This window comes from Stegastes partitus, unplaced genomic scaffold (genome assembly GCF_000690725.1).
Source record: "Stegastes partitus isolate 25-593 unplaced genomic scaffold, Stegastes_partitus-1.0.2 Scaffold1295, whole genome shotgun sequence".
Taxonomy (NCBI): domain Eukaryota; kingdom Metazoa; phylum Chordata; class Actinopteri; family Pomacentridae; genus Stegastes; species Stegastes partitus.
The window spans coordinates 49,640-72,427 of NW_007579026.1; the positions used below are offsets into that span (position 1 = coordinate 49,640).

General features: G+C 40.9%; 2 protein-coding genes across 3 annotated transcripts in view; both read right to left on the bottom strand.

Annotated features, from left to right (window-relative positions):
* Window positions 1–4,341, bottom strand: part of dse (dermatan sulfate epimerase) — a 28,759-nt gene extending 24,418 nt beyond the window's left edge. The window contains exons 1-2 of one of the 2 annotated variants that reach the window (XM_008298219.1): window positions 4,164–4,341; window positions 987–1,452 (exon numbers count right to left, since the gene is read on the bottom strand). In XM_008298219.1, coding sequence (XP_008296441.1) covers window positions 987–1,408 — 422 coding nt within the window. In that variant the 5' untranslated portion in view covers window positions 1,409–1,452; window positions 4,164–4,341. Of the gene's footprint in view, window positions 1–986; window positions 1,453–4,163 lie in introns of those variants that run through there. The other variant, XM_008298220.1, reaches the window with a different exon arrangement.
* Window positions 4,342–6,867: 2,526 nt separating this feature from the next.
* Window positions 6,868–22,788, bottom strand: part of nt5dc1 (5'-nucleotidase domain containing 1) — a 78,520-nt gene continuing 62,599 nt past the window's right edge. The window contains exons 10-12 of the mRNA XM_008298222.1: window positions 17,832–18,005; window positions 13,653–13,821; window positions 6,868–9,830 (exon numbers count right to left, since the gene is read on the bottom strand). Coding sequence (XP_008296444.1) covers window positions 9,718–9,830; window positions 13,653–13,821; window positions 17,832–18,005 — 456 coding nt within the window. The 3' untranslated portion in view covers window positions 6,868–9,717. The remainder of the gene's footprint in view (window positions 9,831–13,652; window positions 13,822–17,831; window positions 18,006–22,788) is intronic.

Below are 22,788 nucleotides of genomic sequence, written 5' to 3' on the forward strand. Positions count from 1 at the left end.
TAAACAACTATCTGCGGTGGTTGCATTCACGAGTAATGACGCATGTGGGTGTTTTTAAAAACAGCGGAGTCTTTGCAAAATAGTCATCTTCATTATCTGTTCTCTTCTCATTTGACATTATAGCGCTGATATGCAGCAATTTAAAAACTCTCGCCATGTTCAAAACAGAATAATGACACTTGTGGCATTCTGCAGCTGTGCTCAACCACTTCAACACTAAGCCTGACATGTGCTTTCCTGTGTCAAAACCACAAACTCACAACTTCCATGTGAAGTTGGCTCATGTTCATGTCATACTTACTAAGAATTACTCAGCCTTGTGTACATTTGAGAAGGCACACACTGGAAACACATCCTCCATGACTGAGAATTGATCATATTCAGACAAAGCATTATTCAAAAAAGCATGATTACTAACAAGGCGGGGAACTGAGATAGGGGTCTGGGGACTCATGACTCCAGCTTGACAGTTTGGAAAATAATTAAGGGTAGTTTTGTAACTGATGACACACCACAAAACATTACAAACTGCACATATAGCAGTGTGGAGTCCGTTCCTGTCTGGTCACCTGGACGCTGAACTTCACTCTCAACCCAGGCCTCAACAATTCAGCTCACATCTGAGTATTTCATTTCCTTTCACTGGGGGATGGGGGCGGGAGGGGGCATGTTCAGCAAACAGCTGCTCAACATATTTCCTGGACTACAGACTTATCGGACCACAATGCATCTTTACCAAACTTCTGCCTACAGGGAAAGATGAGAGCACTCTGGGGATGGGAGCCTTTGAAAAGGAGGAGTTAGTGCCCAGTAGACACACACGTGGGGGTGGACAAGAGATATCAGGTACTGACTTTAAACTCTCAACAGATTTCTATTTTCCTCCGTAGAAAGAAAAACAGACAAAATGGAATGAAAGGAAAGCCTTGCTTTTTTTTCTCACTGTTCAATTAAAGAGGTGAAATAATAAAAGACAGAAAATCTACCAACTAGGCTGAGCCGCCATCCTCTCCATGTAGTCCTTGGCCAGGTCGAGGGCTCCGGCCCGGTGCGGGTACAGCAAACAGAACATGGACAGCACTCCCAGGTTGTTCCCATAAACCTCATTCCAGCGGGCGCTAAACTCAGCGGGGCTCCAGGGGGGCAGGTACTCCTCCGGGTGCTCCAGCATGGCTTCCCCAGCCTCGCGGATCCTCCTCGCCATCTCCCGGTGAGTCCCCGCCGCGGCGTACTGCAGCTCCTCCACATTGCCGCGACTGAAGTACAGCATGGGGTGACCATCGTAGTTGCCTCCCATGAAGGGGATTCCTCCGCCGGGGTCCACATCCGCCGCCGCCGCTGGAGCAAGCAGGGGCCACAGCAGACTTATGAAGAAGACTGTGGGCGCCCCGCGGGTGTGGGTTCTCATCGTCTCATCAGAGATTGGACTGTGGCATTGCCGAAGGAGCTCAGCTGAGAGGGAGAAATGAGGGGGGAGAGAAGGATTTGAGAAAGCCAGCCCATATTCTGCACAGCCTTTTCTTACAAAAGCCCTGCATTCCTTGAATAATTAGATACAGCTGTAGGCCTGATGATGCAGGCTTTCCATACTGATGTGGGCCATTATTGAGCGGTGCAGTTGAGAACTGATCAGCGCTGTCTGATAAAGTAGGAGTCACTGTTGTTAGACACATTTGTTCGAAGTTTTTAGAGTTGAATACAATGACCCCATTAAATCTCCATTTACTAATCTTGAGGTTTTACACCTTTGCACATTCACTTTCCAAGATTTATTCCTGAGTAGCTACTGTCAGACAAGTCAAACCATGCACACCCAGATGGCCACATGAACAGGCCTGGAGGTCATAAATGACCCATTACTGCAGTAACATTAGTCTGGTCTACTGAAACAAGCTCTAAACCAAACTGCTGCGCTTTACAGAGAGACACGAGCTGGCTGACGTCTCTGCCCTGAACATGAGAGTAAATTCCATGACCTTAGTGGAGCTCTTGGCAAAGGCCTGGTGGAAAAGCATTTGGTAGTGATTTAAGGGACGTCTAGACTGGACTGTACATGCAGTTTGCGTCGTGCTTGATAAACAAGGAAAGCTAAAGCTGGGACGAAAAACTGGTTTTCCTGCTGAAGTTAATTTTGACATTTGACCTTATGAGGCGTCACATTCTTCTGTGGTGAACACGAGGGTGGAAGACTCGTAGCCAAGACCAAAGCATCAAGACGAATCTGGGCTAATTCATCACAGTAAAGCTGTGGTACACGTCTGAATGATCCTGATCTAAAACAACATTCTCTGGGCTGTTTTACTATATTCACTGGATAATATTTTGATAGGTGCTTATAGTAGGTCCATGCCACACACTAGTGACTGTGTAGTGACCTAACGCATTAGAATACATGACAGCATCACTGTAATGTATCCTTACAGGCCCCTAAAGCAGCTAGAGTTTCAGAAACACCTCCCTTCCTTTATTGTTATCATAAGGATATTTAACATTTTACTAATTGTTAACTACTTATATATTAACACAACATGCTGAAACAATGTGAAATTCCTATCAAACTACATGGCTTCAGCTTTTCAAATGTGAAGGTTTTCTACTGGAATGTCAACGTACATTAACTGTATTTTCATTTGTCCTTAATAAACAATGCAATTATTCATCAAGAAAACAATGACTAGATTACTGGATAATTAAAATAACTTCTAGTCACTTAGAAATGAAGCTTTCAAAGCCGTCTCTGCAATGCTGGGAATCAAATTCTATCAGAAAAGTGTTGAGGTCTTTTAGTGTTGAATGTCAAACCTTAAAAAACTGTCGTCAGCAAAGAATAGCTAGAAAGTGTGTATACAAGTTGAGCATCAATGACTGATCAATTCATTGCCAGCTATCATGAGCTACTTTGATGATCGATTAATCAGTCTGAGTAACAAAAATAACTAACAAACAAATTCTCTAGCCCCTTCAATGTGAATATTTTTGTGGTTTCTTTTCTCTTCCATGATAGTAAATAGAATATATTTGACTTGGTGCATTACTAAATCCTCTTGGCTTTTGGGAAACAGCATCTATTGACATTTTATGGAGCAGACTAATTGATTAATTGAGAAAATAATCAACAGATTAATCAACATTGAAACTTATTATCAGCCCTACATGCTATACTTTGTGATCCTTTGATGCCTCTTTTTCAGGTTTAAATCATCTTTTAAAACTATTCATTTAGCAGCAGTAGTTTGACACCTATAACAATGTATAATAAAAAGAAATGCTATTAAATAAGACGGTTTTACGAGGCCTGATTTTAACATTAATGCCTATTTTGTGTGTCCAACTATTCAAAACAAATTAAGAGGATTTAATCTGGAAAATATCGGACACGTCTGTGTTTTTAATTGTAAAATACACAGCCCACAGTGTTGCTAATAACCCTCCAATTCCCTGAATAAATACAAGACATGACCTCAGGGCCCTTAATGAAAGGTAGGCCCTGCTTTAAGTGTCTCTGCTACTCTGAGGTATTACCTTATGCTACTTGGCAGCACTCTCATCTCCCTGAAGGGATTTTTAATTTCCCTGTGACAAAAGCCTATTGCATTTTATTCTTCCTTTTTTTCCATACAAGACAGCTAAATTCTAATATGTTGTCATGACAGAGGTAATTAGCCACGTTACTTTGCCCCTCACAAGCTAATTCCAAGTGATTAGCTTCACAAAATTACGCGTTGTTCACGTAAACACGTGGGAATTACTGGCGACTGTCAACTTAGTTTTTGTTCCACAGTTACAAGAGGGTAAAACAGCAGAGGTTTCATTATCAAACCGCCAGAAACAGTTGAGCTCGGACCCATAAAAAGGCGTCCCTCCCTCCGCAGACACCGCTGCCTCTCCTGCTCCATGCCAATAAGATGCTACCTTTTACTTTCCCAAACTTTAAGCTAGCGCGTCGCTCATTAAGTCTCATTAACGAGCCTCGCGGTCGGGCTAAAGCGGATGTTTTGGCTCAATAAAACCATCTCCGCCGACGACACAAACGCCGGCTCTGTTGTAAATATCGATTATCGATGGATTGATGATCCAAATCCACGCACAAAAGTAGCCTTGTTCCTGTCGACCACGAGCAAGACTTCGGTGGGAGAAAAAAAAAAAAAAGAAGTAGCCGTTACCTGTCAGAAGCAGCGCTGGCAGATCCCCGTCCTCACGGCGGTCATGTCCTCCACTGGGATGTTAGGAAGAGTAAAGAAAAAGATGTGGTCCTAGCGGGGTTTTTTCAAGAAAATGATTATTATTACTATTTCAGAGGCGAAAGAAAGTTAGAGAGCGGAGGGAGGTATGAGGGAGAGCGGAGAGAGAGAGAGCGTCATGCTGGCGAGTGAGGAGGGGCGGCAGGGGAGAGAGGCTTAAAGGGGACCTAATGAAGGCAGTGGCCGCCCTCCTCCACGCTCGGCTCGGCTAACAGGTAGCCGCGGGAAGAAAGAAAAAAAAAGTTCCTAATTAATACAGTGCAGGAATGGAGGTTCCACATGCCTTAAATTTCTCCTTTCTTACACTGGACTTCATGATAAATCCCCCAGCTTCAGTATTTGTTTGTTAAGTCATATGAGAAGGTTTTATGCTAGTGCTAATTTGTACATATACTAATTAGCTTAGCTTTAGTGCATTCGGGCTAATGTGCTATAATTTATAGCTTTCTTTAAAATAAACACAAATGAAACACAAAAACCAAGAAGGACACTAAACAATGCTGTTTATCCACAACATTGCTGGGTTCTTCAGCCCATTTCAGACATCCATCCATCCATTATCTATACACTGGTTAACAAGTATCAAATGTCTTATACATATTTATTCATGTGGTTATCTAATTACTGAAATGAAAGCAAACTTTTTTTTTTTTTTTACAAGAGATTCATCCATCCATTCATTATCTATACACCCCTTTATCCTCACTAGGGTCGCGGGGGGCTGGAGTCTATCCCTTTCATTCACATTCACACCTATGGACAATTTAGAATCACCAATTAACCTCAGCATGCTGCTGGACTGTGGGAGGAAGCCGGAGAACCCGGAGAGAACCCACGCTGCACGGGGAGAACATGCAAACTCCCCATTTCAGACTGCACTATGTTTTGTTAATCTGATGGTAACTGAACATGTCGGCATCGCGTCTGTAAAAGTTGTGCCAACACTATGCATCTAAAGCCACTTTCCTATTTGGTATTCGTGACATTCTGGCTTTTCCAATCTGTTAAAGTGATGGCATTCTGTCTTTAAAGCTCTTTTCTTTATCAACGTCATGTCTGAATGCACACCCTGGTCAGTTTTCTGTGAAATAGATGGTGTATGGAACATTGCTGGGTTCATCAATCCAGTAATTCTGTTAATCAGACAGAAACTCATTTTGTCAGCGTCATGCACCCTGGTCAGGATGCAACAGCAATCTCCATCTGAAACTACCTTTAGATATGTGACATGGAACATTGCGGGCTTCTTCAGTCAATTAAAGTGACGGCATTCTGTCGTCAAGGTGTTTCTACACGTGCTTCCCATTATGTTAATCTGATGTACATCTGAATGTACACCCTGGTCACCTTTCTGTTAAAGTCGCTCCAGCAATCTGCATCGAGGCACTTTCGGACAGGAGATATTGAACTTTGCTGGCTTCTTGAATCAGATAAAGTGACAGAATTCTGTTTTAAAGTTCCTTTCTTACATTAATCTGATTCACCTGAACCTGTCAGTGTCGCGTCTGAATGCACATCCTGGTCACTTTTCTGTAAAAGTTGATCTAAAGCCACTTTCTTACATGGATGAAACACTGCTGGATTCATCAATCGTCTCTAAAGAGAGAGAGAGAGAGGGTTGTGCATTAAATTCCTAGAATCATAAACTGTCCCCAAGAAATCACTGAAAGTACATCAGTAAGGGTCAGGATCTGGCAGCAAGACATACTGTGTAGGTTTGCTTGTCTTCACCTTAGACAGATGAGCTGTCACACACAGAATGGCAGTTTAGTTTGTTACTTCCAGCTGTGAAGGATTATTTCCTCTGGGTTTATTAAATACTTGCAACATCAGACAGCAGCAGCATACACGCATGGAGCAACAGCACTAATTTCATCAGCTACTTAAAATGATAAACTATCCCAGATAAGGAGACGGAACAGATCAGGATCTAACGGAAAGTTCCACTGTCTGTCTTCTTTGCCTCAGCCAGATGAGCTGTCACACATATGGATCTTTCTGCTGTCTGATGCTGATACGAAAAACCGAGAGGAAAAAACTCCTACAAAACTCCTTAATGTGGCTGCAAGCAGTTCAGACTTGTTAAAAGAGATTCGGAAATATTACTAGTTCTGACCTAGTAATATTGTTGGCGTGACTTTTATGGAAAAATGACCAGGGTACTCAATCAGAAATGAAGCCGACACATTCAGATGCCATCAGAATAATAGAACAAAGGTCTGAAAGGGTTTTAGATTAGTTAACTAAACATCAACAGGAAAACATTCATGATTAATAATATTCAGAAAGTTGTACTGTTGTATCACAGTGGCTGGTGATTACTAATGGGGGACAGAAGCAAGACAAGGCTTTGTAGAGCAGTTAAACGGTCTGTGTTGTGGAACTATTTTAGCTACACGAGGGGAAAAATGAAATCAGGCGCATATTTTCACAGTGAAAAAACACAGTGTTGATTCTCCACCCACTTACACATACTAGACGCCGTCTCCAATGGGAGTGAAATGTTTCAGTCTTGGCAATATGTGATCCTCCTTAAACCTGCTCTACTAAAACGTATTATCAGTGTACAGTGTGTAAACTACGAGGCTGATGTCTGCAAAAAACAAAAAACTCCAAAACCCTCATGTAAGAAAATCGTAGAACATTTTATTTCATTGACAGTACTTCAACACTTGAACACAGAATTGAACTTTCCCTGTGTTTTCAAGAACGTAAGACCACAAATGAATCCAACATAAGGCAAATGTGCATGTCAAATTTTCCAGGTCAGATGAGAAAAGAAGAGTACAATCACTACAGCTGTATGCATAAAACACTTGCACACACAGCACAAGTAATAATTCACTTTGGATGACCAATCTCATGTACATGCCTGCGGCTGCTTCATGTCAAAATATTCTGTCCTCACTTATGAGATGATGGTCATCTTACAGGAACACTTTGACATTTGGGAAATCTTCTTTAATGACTTAATCGGAAACAAATGAGAAGATTTAAACCAGTATCATCTCTGTGTGGTTACCATAGAGACAAGTCCAGGGTGTTTAGCACAGCTTAGCACAAAGACTGGAGGAAAGTAGTACTTAGAACAAACCCAAAAACATCTCCAAAGCAGCTTTATTAACATGTTGCATGTTGTTGATGCAAATGGTGTTGAAAAAAATGCCATTAGTGTTTTATGAGTTCAAAATTAGCTAATTTATGAGTTGCAAAAGCTTGGTGCAGTGATCATGCATGTTAAGGCCGAATCTTTTAATTTGAAACTGTAATTAAAAAGTAGTCCGACCTGGCAAAATCCCTCCTCACTTAATTCTACCGGCTGCTCCCCTATTGTGCCCCTCATGAAGACAAATAGAGTAAACTAGCGAACCAAAGCTAGTGAACAAGTTACAGACCTTTTGAGTAAAGGTAAAGTTCTGTGCTAACTTTGTACAAATAGTTCAAAGCAATTACTTCTTAGTTCAACTGTGTAGCATCTCAAATGTCCTTCTCCTGCTCTTTGCATGCCAGAATCTTGACAGAAACTTGTGCCCCCAATCTCAGAACCCAGGAAAGCCAATTTAAAACATAGAGGCCGACCTGAACAGACTTAGAGATCAACCGAAGTTGATGCAAGCTTGGTTTATACTCCTGTGTTGAATCTATGCTGAGCCTACGACCTAGCCTATGTCATTGTGAGCATTTACATGAGCGCATCGCTCTGCAGTTACACCTCCAAAACACTAGTTAGAGGTGGTTTTCTATGTCACTTTGCTGAGTTTCTCTATTTAATTGTGCTCTATTTTGTGCTCATAAAAACGGAGTCGGTTGTAGGTATGAGCTCCTATTGATCAAAGATGTTGGGAAGCTGTCACATGACAGAAAAGAAGGTAAAAAGAAAGGCCAGCAGGTTTGTTGGGATTCCGTGAGGCATTCAAAACTGGAAGAAGCCAATGTGATACAACATGGGTTAAAATGATTAACTGTGAACCCAACGCCCTACATCTTTCAGGTTCGGCTGTTTTAATTCTGATATCATGTTGTCCAAGACCGAATAGCTGTTAGAACGTCTCACAACTTGATTCTTGAGTTTCAGTTGCTATAAACCAAGTGTACCAATGGAGACCTTTAGTTTCCACCAGTCTTAAACCAAACAATTCTGGAAAGTGATGGTTGTGTTAGTGATGAGCTTTCGTGGAGTTGTTACAAGTTGTATTTTTCCACTTCGAACAACAATCTATACAAATGATGGACGGACGTGAAAAGTGAAGCGTTGAGGTGCCTCCAACTTGCTTACTTTCTAACCAGCAGCAGGGGGGCGACTCCACTGGTTGCAAAAAAAACCAAACTGGATCGTCAACGTCCATCTTTTATATACAGTCTATGTTTTGGACTGATGCAAACACAATTTCCTGCAGTTCGGTCTTCGTGCTAAGCTATGCTAAATACAACCCAAATGCACAACGATAACGCAGGCGCCAATCGTCTATGGCAGCAACAAGCAAACGTCCACTGACTTTACCCAAACTGAGTGTTCCTTAAGTATGATGGCACGACTTGTCTATGCACACTGACAAAATAACCATTCAGAAGTCGGTTAAAGCATATCTGAATCTGCATATGAATGAAGCACGAGTAGTCCACATTGTTGCACAATCACTCAAAAGATTCACCGTTGCACCAAAAGTAATACAGAGAACATCTAGCATAGTCTTCATCATCCATTATTTCTTATTATTAGTATTATTATTATTAAGAGTTTCCCAAAGTAGTGTTTTTTGAAACAGCCAACACAAAGGACAATATTGTGCTAGTTTTTTATAGCAACAATGACCTGAAGATTAACACCTTCCACGAAACTGACACAGGGGAAACAATAGACCTTAAACCTCGTGTTAAGGTTCCTAAAATGCATACAATTAAACCATAGTTTTTTTTTTAAAAAAGGAGGACTTCACAATAACAGTGTTGTACAGAAATACCGACACAAGGATTTCAAAGGATCTTAAGGGACACGTACTCCTGTTTTGCTTACAGTAGATCACGTTCTTGAGGTAATCACTTCAGGGGGAAAAAGAGACAGTAAAATGTTCACTTTGAAAAATTCAAACAATCTATTATGGAAAATAATAGGGGGCCTCACACACATGAAACAATAAGAACATTACATCTCCTATTATTACTGTATGCAGACACACACGCACACTTATTTTGTCGTATTTCCACGTGTACGGTACACTAAACCACGAAACAACGTTCAAATGTAGGCGTTATTACAGAGAGATACTGTGGCTTACATTCACATAGTTTCTCTGAACGGGTGAGGAGTGTATGCTTCCTGTGCTCCACAGATGGTGGTGGCGGGGTCAGGTGGGAAACTACAGGCAAAAATGGAGGCACATTCCTCTCCTGAGGCAGAGGGGTAAGGGAGAACTTTTTTCTTTTCCTTTTTTTTTCCTCTTTTTTTTTTCTCCTTTCTTTTTTTTCTTGTATTTTTTTACGACAGACTCTCGCACCTCTTCAGCAAAGAATCCGGGGGCCTGGGGTAGTAGCCGGTGGTGCAGGGCTTGTCAGGGGAAAACCTGGGGAACTTGTAATCCAGGGGGAGATCTAGAAAGAGTGAAAAAAAATCAAACAAGAAAGTCAACTGCAAGTGATCCAGTGCAGGCTGCCTGGACTTTCAATGCCCCACTGCTGCTGAGAAAGTAACGACTGGGTATTCAGAGGGAAAGCACACTTTGTTCTGCACAGCAGGTAGTAATCACTCAGTCCAGATGAATGAGGGACCCCAAAGAGACCACTTTGACATTAAACGTTTATAAATTACAGACCTGCAAAGTCAAGAGGGATGAGAAAGGTGACAGTTGTGAAACAGAATCCCTGTGGGACAGAGGGAATTTCCCTCCTGCTGAGCAGACATAAGGACAGGGTATTAAAGTGAGAGCTAATTTGTATGACATGTTGTGTAACCCAGTGAACCCTAAAACCCACCAGCGGGTTTGAAAGGCATGATGCCTTTAAAACAAATTTGCAAAATGGTACTATTTTTGAGGGATTTTTGAGAAAACAGAAAGAATCACCGGAAGCTTAATCAAATGTAAGTTAAAATCGTGATACTGAATCAAGAATCTATTTATACTAAATGTCTCAATTAAGAACCCAACCAATTCACGTGATTAAAATTCAGAGACTTTTCAGCTAAACTGCAGGCTGTGTTTACGACAGGACACAAGCATGGAAACAAATAAAAATGTAGCTAAATACCTATAGTATGGAGCATCGGTAAGATCTATGGGGATTTGTACATGTTGATTCCATTTTTTTTTTTTTTATGTATGTAAAATAAATTGGTTTTCAGCTCATAGTTTGCACCAAGGCAGCACAAGGTCTAGTTTGGCATCAGTGCCTAATCTCAGACTAGTTTTGACAACCAAAGAACTGGTTTTTGGCGAGGAATGTTCAAGAGTAGCATCAACATGTTGCAAATTTAGAACCAAGAACTGGCGCAGGGGGTGGGATAAGACCAATTTAAACTTTGTGACCACTGTTATAAAAAAAAGAAGAAGAAAAAAAGTCTGTTAATCCAAAAATAAGAGAAAATTTAGCTTCAATATCAGATGTGACACTGAAGCAGCAGTGGTAGGGACCATTATTTGTGTCCCATTGCCTGCTATTGGCAGTTGGTACTCATAAATGCTTACAAACACTGGTTCAAAGAGCACCGCTTACGAACGATGACGAGCATTTGCAACAGCATTTATACATGGCGGCCAGCGACATTAAAAAAACACATAGCAGGAAAAACGACGCCAATAGTTATCTCAGCGGCGTTCAAACAATGGAAGGGACAAACAGTCTTCTTGCACTATCATCCTCCACAAAGGTTCAGAAAAAAATTGAGGAAACCTTAACAATAAAACAGTTTTGGAACAGACATATTGGAACACTAACGCAATGATGTGGTTTCTAAGATGAACCGACTCCAAACGAGAACGAGCGCTTTGTTTGTGTTGGTGGAAATGGTTATCATGTGTCGGATGCATCTGGACACCTACCACCGAACTCACGTCCATCATCAGATAGAGTTTGTTTGTACTGAGTGTCACTCTGACTGGTTGTGTGGAGGAAAGAGAGGAGACTGGTATTGTATTTCTAATTCTAGGTCTTTGTTACTCAGCTTTTGTTACCCAATGCAACACCATCAATGTCTCCCCGGAAAAAAAAAGTCTGAAAATGCGTGTCATTATAACCGCGTCTCCTCCATCCCTATGACAGCCGACATTTCCGCATTCAAAACGACAATAAACACATCTGATTTCAGGATTTTTTTGAGAACTAGTTCTGAGACACCGTAACCAAGGCCTGACATGAGCACCAAACAATGTTGTGGGTTTTGTGCAGTCACAATGCCGTCTGGACCGAGTAAATCACACACACACATATCTCAGAATAACATCAATTGTGGAATTCTTGTCAAATCCAAGACATGAAAACAAAGACTTCCTAGCAACCACTGTAAACACCTGCACTGCGTTGAGGGAAACACTTGATAAACTTATTGCAACAAAGGTACACAAAGGGGAAAACGGTTTGGGGGACCTGCGGCACGTTCAAGCTGAAATGATCGCCGTGTAAAAACCGCCTTCAGCTCATTATTATTAGTTAGAATTTGGCACCGTTTTCCCATGATCTGCTCTGCAGCACAGTGTTGTTTGGTTGGAGTTCGCTCTAACTTTGGCTCCACATCTGTGTCTGGTTGAGTCCCTGTTTGGATTCTTGCGAATGTTTCTGTGTTGGAATAGAAAGACGGAGATGTTTGATGTGGGGATTTTTTTTTTTTTTAGGATTTTTCTAACCACTGGATGTTTAACATTAGAGTGTTTTCTTCTGTTTTAACACCATGGGTTTGATTCTCATGCATGTTCTGTGAACCATATGGACGCATTTATAGGAGCACACTGGCACAGATTTCATGTGTATCTGGTTGATGAAAATCAAACGTTCGTGCAAATTTTTTGCCACAATCGTACGAAACAAAGGAGAGTATGTCAGAGAATGCCTCTTATTTACCTGGACTGAAAGAATACTGGGTCAGTTCGAGCAAAACCTGTATTTGTGATTTTGTTTTTGCAGCTTTTCCAATCAAACTGTAGAGAGTTGTTTTCTTGGTGCTGTTTGCTGTTTATGCAAACTGAAAAAAACTCAACATTACAAGCCTTTCAGAGACTCAAAGGGCATATCTCCTCTGTTTCCCAGTAAACTTTTAAATATAAAACACTTGCAGCAGATGTTGAGTTTCATTAAGAGCAGCTTAGTAACAAACAAAAGAAACAGTAAAGTTGAAGCAGATGGAATTATTTAAAAAGCTAAACAGTTTGGAGTAACTCACAATTTTGAATATTTGGCAGTTTAAAGTAATTCATATTATAAGTCATTCTAGTTTTGCAGGTAAAAAAAAAGGTCAACTTTGGCTCCATATTATTTACTCTACATGCTCTTTCTAATCAATATTCTGAAAACAAATATCAATATCATTTGAATTATCACATTTGTGTAATATCAGTTGTTTTTGCTACTTTACTACCTCAGAATCATTATTTCTTATTTTTCTGTACTCGTCTTATTTTAGCCTACTTATTTGTCATTTTTGGTCATGTATCTTACTTATATCCTGTTACTTTTCTACTAAGAACTGTATTTTCTCGTGTTACGTCTTAGCAATATCTGGCACAGTTCCCTTTTGGATTAGTAAAGTTTTATCTCGTCCTATTTTTTGCCATTGTGTCTTGTTTCATTTATACGCAAAAGACACACCTTCATCTTCCTGAAGACCTGTTATGACTGCATAAGACAAAGCCAGTTCAGTCATATTTCATCAACTTAGAAGCACTGCAAAGGCGATTAAACTAGACATATGTAGCATCATGAACTGCACTACTTTACAAGATTCCTTTCAAGGTGCAACAGACTGTAAAACACACAGGATGAGACAGACATTAAATTTGAAAAATGTTTCGTGCTCACTTTTGAACTGACTCATACATTCAATTGTTGAACTTTTTGGTCTATCTGAGTATTCAAATCATCTGAGAACCTCGAGCCGTGGCCTCTTATCCTTTCCAAGAGTCGACTCGAGGGGAGCCAGCAGACTGAACCTTCTCTGTCAGGGCCACGAAACTCTGGAAAGTTCTGCCTGGAAGACCGCTGAGCTGGTGTCTTCTTTAAAATCACACTTGTATTATAAAGCTGACTCTGTTTTGGATTTAAGTCACTGGTAGGTAATGTTTTACCTAGCAATTAACCTTTCTTTTTTAAAGTGCAGAACCCAATTTTGGTAACATATCAAGTGTAGTTGATGCTAATTATCATACTATAGATCTTGTTTTTTGGTTTTTAACTCCATCCGTCACTGCTTTGCCTCCTGCTACGTACCTGCTATGTGCTCGACACTAGGGATAGCCATGGTGCTGTACTTATGAATGCAGTGGCAGCACCAGGTCAGTTTCTGGCTCTCCTCGTCCCCTCCTCCGCTTTTATGTAGGTCGACGAAGTAGGAGCCCCACTGGTTGGACGCCGAGGAGGGCGACTTCATGCCCTGCTCCTGTTGAGACAGTCGACACACAAACCAAACTATGTAACCATGCGTTAGGATTCATTTTCAGACAAGTGCGGACCTGATTAAAGGAGGTGGGAATAAGCACCCTGAGCATGGGGAATATAGGGAGACTTCAAACTGGCTTTAACCCGAGTGGCTTTGAGTGTTATTTTCAGCACTGTAATGAATCACTATTTCTGAGAAATCCCCCGCTCTGTTACTCATCAGTCAGTCACACAGCATCAGTGCATTTTAGACGCTGATAGAGGTGAGGAGCTGCGATCGTCGTGACAACAAGACGTGGTTTTTAAAACGAAGGACGTGATAATCTGATGAGCCGTAAAGAGAAATTGGTGCGTTTCACAATGTCAGCTAATGTCATCAGGAACTGTTGCACAACGCACAAGATAAAGAAATCAACAAGGTTAGATATAACGCTATCATGAAGATACGCTCCAAATATTTCTAACTAAAATATGTGAAAAACTAAAACCAGAAGAAAGGAGGACTGCCAGAGGCATTTCTAAAAACTGGAGAAATAATAAATGCAACATGCTGAAGAGCACAGATGCTGGAGATTAGACTTTGATCACTCATCTGTTTTGAGAAACAGCCTTTTTTGCAAAATATTCAGATTATTCTTCACATATCTGCTCTGCAGCGTGGAGGGCGTGTATGGAAATGTAGCAGATCAGATTAAACATTTGAGATAATTCTAATAGATGAAGACTGTCGGCCACAGGAAGAGGCAGTTTACCATCAGCACTAAGGTTCCATCTGTGTCAGGGATGTTGTTTTCATCATCTGTAATGAAAGTTCTGATCCTTTGTTTGTTTTACCCGACAGTGATGCAGCTGCCTGAGCTATCACTACGATTAGAAGAGGTTTTTAAGGTGGAAACTATTCCTGACAGACAGCATTGTCCAAAATTGAACATAGTATATTCGCAGACAGACAGCGGGCCTCAACTAGCAGACCCGATATCAGTGCTTTGGGGTAAATAAAATACCTTTCACATCATGTAGCGGGGTTCCTATAGATTTTCCATTTTAACTTGCTTACGTAACTTACTTACTTTTCCAGCCACACATTTCCACAGTTCTTGGTAGATTTTCTCAGATCATATTTTAAATCTAAGTACAAGTAATATAATAATGTAATCATTTCTTTGAATAATTTACAATAATTTACAGAAGATTGGAGGTCTAGCAACTCTTACTCAGACAATTGATCAAATGCAGACAAGTTCACAGCATTTCACTTCAGTTGCAATATCTCTGACCAAGTAGGACTACTGCTACTTATATTCCTATTATTTCCCCTTAATATATTGAAAGAAATATATTATCTCCCATATTTTTTAGACTATTTTATAAATAAGAACCAAAAATGAGTTGGGAAAAGGTGAAATAGCTTAATAGTCACTGTGTCTGCCTTGTTGATTCACTGTGTCAATGGAAACAATGATGAACGCAGTGGTCGAGGCTTTCCTTCCGTAGAAAAGAAAACTACATCACCGCATGACAAAAAATGTTCAGACAAGCTGATTAGATAATGCCACTTTTCCTCCACTTCTTCCCTCAAACTAATTTGGATCTGGTGCCGTTCTGAGGCTTTTTCTGCAGAGCTGTTTTGCAGGCAGTCGAGGTGCGTAGGAGTCTGAGTTCAGTCACACAGCATATTTCTTGCCTTGCTTAAGATGACATCAAGCTCGCTCTCTAACACAGCGGTAAACATTTTAGCGTGAGCTGGCCGCCTGCTCCAAACTACACTAAAAACACATTTTGCTGGTACACCAACAGTCTCAACAGTTTGTGGCAGATTTTCTTTTCCAAAACCAAAGCATAAATGTAGGGAATGATCCGTTTTAATAGGAGCTGCATTCGTGAGCACAACAGGCTAATTAGCTCAGTACCTACAGTAGGGACTGAGCATTACTCTGACACAAAGATGCCCATTCAAGACTCATATATCCACTGTTTAGTATTTTCCTGAGTGTAGGCTCATGTTAGCAACTTTGTCCTGATCTTTATCGTTGTCGGGAATGTTTACTTCCTCATCTTAAAAAACGTACATTTAAGTTTAGTGATCACATTGGACTTAAAGAGCCCATAATATGCACATTTACAGGTTTGTAGTTTTATTGCTACAATATTTTTACAGGCTTTTAATGTTTGAGAAACACATTATTTTGCTCAGACTGTACATTCTCTGTCACTGCTGGGCAGGCGTTATGCAAATGTGTTACACTGTGACATAGACAAGTAACAGAAGAAAAGCCTGCACCTCAAACAAGGCGTTTCAAGCAGGAAAGAAGTTTTTTAGTGGGAGAGAAGAACTCCCTCTGGTGTGAACTTTGGGCTTTTTAAGTTTGCAGACCTTTTACATGTGCAAAATAGTTCTAAAACACTAAAGGAATGGGCAAACCCAAAAAGCATATCCTGGGCTCTTTAATGGGAGCTTGGAGGTGATAGGGTAAATGTCCACATGGCACAAGGGGAAGGAGGTAACAGCAAAATGTATGCCCAGGAACCTCCCACAGAGTTGTTCTAACCACTGTCATGTTAACGAATCTCAGAAATAAAAAATAAATTGTTCTTTATTCCAGAGCTGTCCAGTTGTTAGAAACTTTGCAGGGTTTCATTCCGCTAATGTATTCAAGGTGTGCGCTGTACATCTGGGATATAACTGTATGTTGGAAAAACTGTTACATAGTTTTGGCAGATGCCTAATATTCAGCTCGTAGGAGCAGAGGGTGTCTAGAGTATATATGATCGCTCCACTACATCTGGGATCAGGCGTATAGTACCACAGCCTGCTGCATTTCAGAAAAAGAGGAAGTCTCGTTCCGAGTCCTGGATTTTCTTGCCAAAAGATGTGCTGACTCCTCTCTTTTTAACTGCCGGGATCACAACATCCTGCTGCTTAATACCCGCATCTGCTCTGCGTTTGATATTACATCACTCACAGCATTTCCTTACTGTTTCATTTCTACATGCTGGAGGAGGTGAAACACTCTGACATATTGCACAAAGTGCTTCTCAGCACGTTTGTACTACAACTCTGTCTCAACACGCCCCATTTCACATGTTTTTCAATCATCAACACTTCCAGGAATGGATGCCTAAAGGTCAAAGATAGACAGTTTCAATGACTCAGTAGAAGGTTTTTTTTTGTATTAGCTTAGCACCGTCGCCTCGCAGGTCGAGGATCCCCGGTTAGGATGTCTGGAATCTTTCTGTGTGGAGTTTGCATGTTCTCCCCGTGCAGCATGGGTTCTCTCCAGGTTCTCCGGCTTCCTCCCACACAGTCCAAGAACATGTTGAGGTTAATTGGTGATTCTAAATTGTCCGTAGGTGTGAATGTGAGTGTGCTTGGTTGTCTGTCTCTAAGTGTGGCCCTGTGATAGACTGGTGACCTGTCCAGGGTGTCCCCTGCCTTCACCCTGAGTCAGCTGGGATAGACTCCAGTCCCCCTCGACCCTAGTGAGGATTAAGCGATGTGTAGATGATAGATGGATAAGAATAACGACATAAAAAATGAACCCAAAACTGCTGCCTTTGTAGAACATTGCTTTATCTATTTGTTCATACACATATATATAAATATATATATTTACAGATCTTTCTTACTGTATGCACTCGAAAGCACTTTTATGGCCAATGATTGTACTTTTTAAAAAATTGTCGCTGAGAGCACTATGCAATGAAATTTCGTTCTCTCGCACTGTTTTTTTTTGTTTTTTTAATGCTTGAATGACATTAAAGTTATCTATCTATCATTCGGGAAACATTATATTTTAAGAAATGGATCTCTTTTCTTGACCGATCAATTAATTGTATATGAAGAAACCAAGAACGGCTTCACACAAGCACACCCCCGATGTAATACTGTCTATCTGCATGCAACAGCTAACTCAAAGGGTGAGTGGTGGCGGCAGGACACAGTTGGTGGTGGGCGTTTGGTCAGGGTGAGGAACGTCTGCTCACCGGAAACAGCTGCCTCGGTGAACTCACCTCAAACTTTCCCCTTTTCTCCAGCGGCTCCACTTGGGCCTCGTTGGACATCGCCGCATCGCTCTTCGGGACGCCCTCCCCCTCCATTTCCTCCACTATCATCACCGTCTCCCACTTTCCAAAGCTGCTGGCGGGAAACATGTCTGACCTCATGCTGTCGCCAAAATACACTACCTGCAGGGCGAGAAAGAGAAAGGACAACTTGTTTACTTTCTGCTGCAACAAAACCGACACTGAATTCCCCCCTGAGCAACAGTCAAAGTCAGCTAAAGCCAGCTTATATATTAAAGCCCCCCCCCAAGGTGAACTGGGCCAGACACGATGAGTCTGCAAAACTCATCACAGCCTCCTTGACCATCACATCGCTCTTCTTTGTCCTACGCGTCTGGAAAGCAAAGCGAGCCGGGGCAGGCGTTGCGGAGCCGCATTCCAAACCTGAAGTGCTGGTGCTTGCTGCTCAAAGCTTTAAATCCCATTTCAAGAGCCATTTCTCTCAATTCGTCTTAAACGGGAGAGGAAATGGAGCGAGGAGTAGAGAATGCTTGAGATCAAAATGACAAGAAGCAGAGTGTGTTGACACAATGAACACAGGAAAAAGGCTTCATGGTCAGAAGTGGTTAAAAAAAAAAAAGGTGAAAGATCAGCTTACAGGAACACTATATACATAAACTACAAGTAAAGCTTAGAAATAAATCCACCCTTAAATGCATAAGTCAGTTTTCAAACACAATTATGTACCTCAGGGCACGAGCACCCTGGCACTGCATAAGCAACCGTTTAATGTGTATTAACACAATAACAGACACAGAAATATCCTATTTTGGAGCTTTTGCTGTTGTTTACAGATGTCTTGCCAGTGATTTTATGGCGCTCCAAAGTATTTCTCGATGCAGACTGATATATGTCATGTTTCTGCTGTAACGTCTCATGATGACACTTGTAAAATCAAACTCATCAGTACAGGAATCACAAGCACGTGTTCATGCACCACTCATTGTTTTGCGGTCGAATGAACAGATGATGCATCTTCAGCTTTTTTGACTGAATTTTTCAGCTTAAGTGGTTGTGATTCTGGACAAACTAAAGACTGTAATGATCAATCAATGTAAGTTTGTCAGTGGTCTGAGCACCAGCAGCTGATAAATAATGCTGATATCATGCTGCTGTTGCTATTTTCTTTGACCTCTAAGTAACTATGACAATAAAATAAGAACTGAGACACAAATTTGTTGAACTTAAATGTCTTCATCATCTCTGCCTACGTACAGTAGATTTGCGGGGCAATAAAAAATGTCTACAATATAATATCTACAGGCAATCCAAAAACTAACACTTTTAAAATATATATATATATAAATAAATGACAAAATACAGTTTTACTGGTGTTAACAACAGCATTTATCAGCAGATAACAGCATCTCCTGCTAGTCTGGTGAACAGATTGAGGTCTGACATTCTGGCATTTTTTCACGTCCTGCTGTGGCTGTTTCCAGATTTATCAAAGTTGCACCATGAAAAATGACACATCAGCTGCAATAGCTGGTCAGAGCTTTTTAGCCGCGCAGACCAACCTAACGACGCAGGGCTCCAGACAAACTTTTTCACTTGTAGCACTGCAACCAACTTTCTCATTTGGTTGCACATCCCACCTGGCCACACGCAAAACATCTGACTTCCTGAACATTTTCTTATCAATAGACACTAAAATTTATTGATGTTCCCTAAATGCCACATATAGCAGGCTGCGGTAACTGCTGTTGGTATCTGCAGTGTACTCAGACAGGTGTGCAACCAAAAATGGCTTTAAAAAGAGTAAACCAGGGTGTTCTACTGTCAGAAAGATTTGAGATTTTTATTTTATTTTTTTTCTTTTCTACGAGCGGAAAAAACAATAAATGCAGGTGCGCTCCACTTTTCACGAGACAACCTTATTTTTAAGCGTAAATACCGCAGTACACCAAAGTTACACAAGTACTGCTTTCCACCACTGTAGTTAACACAGCAGCTGCCTGTGCAGGTTAAAGCAACACTGAAACAGCCTAATGATCACCATGCACTTGCACCAATGCGATCAACTAAAATTTGAACTCGCAAATGCCACCATTTTGGTCGCAGTCTGGAGCCCTGCTCTGGTAACAAGCCGGTACTGAGCTGGTAATCGGCTGATGCTGATTTTGTCAAAATAGCGGACAATTAAATCGTCTATCTGTTGCTGGAAGTCATGGTAACTCATTCCTTTTCTCCAGCCATGGCTAATGTTTTCCAGGCCAGAACATGTTTCTGAGATCTTCTTGTTTTCCACTTAAAAAATGTGACCTTGTAAACTGTTTGTAGCAGCAGAATCCAGGAAACTGTCCAAACGTATGTTGGGACACCATTTGGATAACATTTTGCCTGATGTCACATTCAAAGTTCATGTTGTCTGAAGTATCCAAGGTTCTACTTTTAAATAATTGAATTCACAAGTGCCAAAAAACCTAATTCTTCCTCATCAGCACCCTTCAGAACATCTTTATTTGCAGAGCTGTTCTCATCAGAACCCACCAGTATGAAAGAACATGTTGTTTTTGTTGCTGTTCTGCACTAAAACTGTAACCCAGGTGCTGCAACATCATATTATTGTGACAATAAGCCGGAAAAAAAAAGAACAGGCTTCCTAATGCCTGAATGTATTCACAGGAATAGTGAAATGACACTGAAACCATTAAGGTCAAACAGGAGAATGAAAAAAAAAAAAAACATTTATAAAAATCTTTTGGTGTTTTTATTTTGCAGTAAGAGTCTTAAAGTCTTCTTAACTTGTGTTACCCATCAAAGTGAACAGTGTCTATACATTCATTCATTAATTGCTACCAAAAGTTTGCACATTGCTACCTCTGAATGCAAATCTGATCTTTACCCTGGTGTATTACGTAACACAAGAAACTTGTTTGATCAAGCAAATTTAAATGACACAGAAATTACTTTTCATATCAAATAAAAAGAGTGGAAAACAACTAAAGCCCGAAACAGTTAAAAAAAGGCACTCACAGATCTAAATACTAAACAAAATGGCTAGTTGTCAGGAAATGCATACCTATTGCATAGTAAATAAACTCTTTATTGTGTCTTTTAAGATATTTTTGACAATCTGTGATATTTTTCTCATGTTTCTGTACAACTTTTTGCTGCTTTTATCCATTTAAGATTCTTGATACATGTTTTTTTTTTTTTTTTTAAATTGAGAGCTACAGAACTTTTACTGCTGATTAATCAAAATAGTCAGCTCAAAGTGAGTAATATGATGTTTAAAGCTGACAAGATGGGTGATGATCTCTTGCAGGTTCCTTACTACAAATGACTAATATCACATATAGCCTTGTGATCTCACCATTGCAGCAACTATTAGCGCAACCATAAGTTGATTACTGTGGCGGTATTTGACGCAAATGTCATCTTTTGCTTCCTTAAATCTGTTTCCATTCACAGCTAATCCTGAATCATTTCAACCCATGCCAGTCATGATGAATAAGGATGACACACATGTTACTGTTACATAAGTACGTGCGTGTGAGATGCAGCTAAATCAAACCTCCCTGCAGGAGTCAGAAGGCCATAAAGAGGATGTGAGGCATTCCAGTAGCTGGGTCTCGTCCCTCCCCCCCTCACAGGGCAGCGCTGTGTCTCAGGCTGGCCCTTCCACATGTAAACAAACAGCCAGGCTAATCGGGGCCACTACGGGCCGGGGCCTTCGGGGCGAGGGCTGCAGGAATCACATTTCCAACCAGACTTTTTCCCAGAACTGGCCACAGCTGGTCCTCGTACCCCCACGAAAAAAAAGCCTGCTTCTCTCATTGCTCAGCAGTGCTGCTGCCGGAGTCATGGGATCACTATGATAAATATTTACAGAGGCCAAGGATTCCAGCACAGAGGCAACATATTACAGAAGAGACTCATTGTTGGTAGGTACAGTTACATTAGTCTGAACCGGACTGAGCTCTGAATGAGGGAAAGAGCCGTGAAGTGAATCCTGCTGCAGGCGACGGGTTAAATCAGCCGGGAAGACGCTTCTCTGTTCCTCAGCAGAAAGATTACGCTGTTCAATGGTTCTAAACGCTGTCTTTATTGTCCTCTTTTATCCTGAGCAAGACTCACGGTGCCACAGTAGTGCTTGTGTTGGCATCGGCTGAGAAAACTTCCCTGGCCTGAACACTGGCCAATATTATGAGCGGAAAACACAAAGAGTAGCACTTTTGACATCGACAAAACATTATGACCAGTCACATATTCAGTAATTAATGCTGGTTATTAGAGAATACCAGAGGGTTAGAGTTGGAGCTCGATGGCAACAGTTTTAGCAACGATGCATCTGAAGTTTTGGAATATTTTATGTGGTGAGTGGACAGTCAGATCCCCCAGGAAACAGCGTTTTGTGGATGTGATGGGGCAAGTCTGATCCATGGTCGCTCCAACTTACAGGACCTAAAGTATCTGCTGCTAAGTGTTGCTGTCTGAAACCACAAGACACCTTTAGACGCCTTGCAGAGTTCAGGTCTTGAAGTGTCTCAGCTGATCTGTTGGTTTAGTGATAAACTGGCAACATAAATGCAGTTTGTATGCCAGTTCATGCTGGATTTTTTTCCTGCTATGACTTGAAACACATCGATCTAGACCAATCATAGTTTGCCAACCTGTGTGATGTCATAGTGAAAAGGGCTGGAAAAAAGACGACCTTGACTATCGATTATGCTGTTGATTGCTTTCTGGATTATTTGGAAAATTGTCCAAAAATGGTTAACAAAAATGTCGATCAGGGTTTCCCAGAGTCCAAGATGATTTCCTTAAATGTCTTGTTTTGTCCACAACCTAAAAATTTTCAGCTTACTGTTATAAAAAAGAAAAGAAACCATAAAATATTTCATTTTAAGAAGCTTGAATCAGATTATTTTGACTTTTTCTCCAAAACAGTTACTCAAAT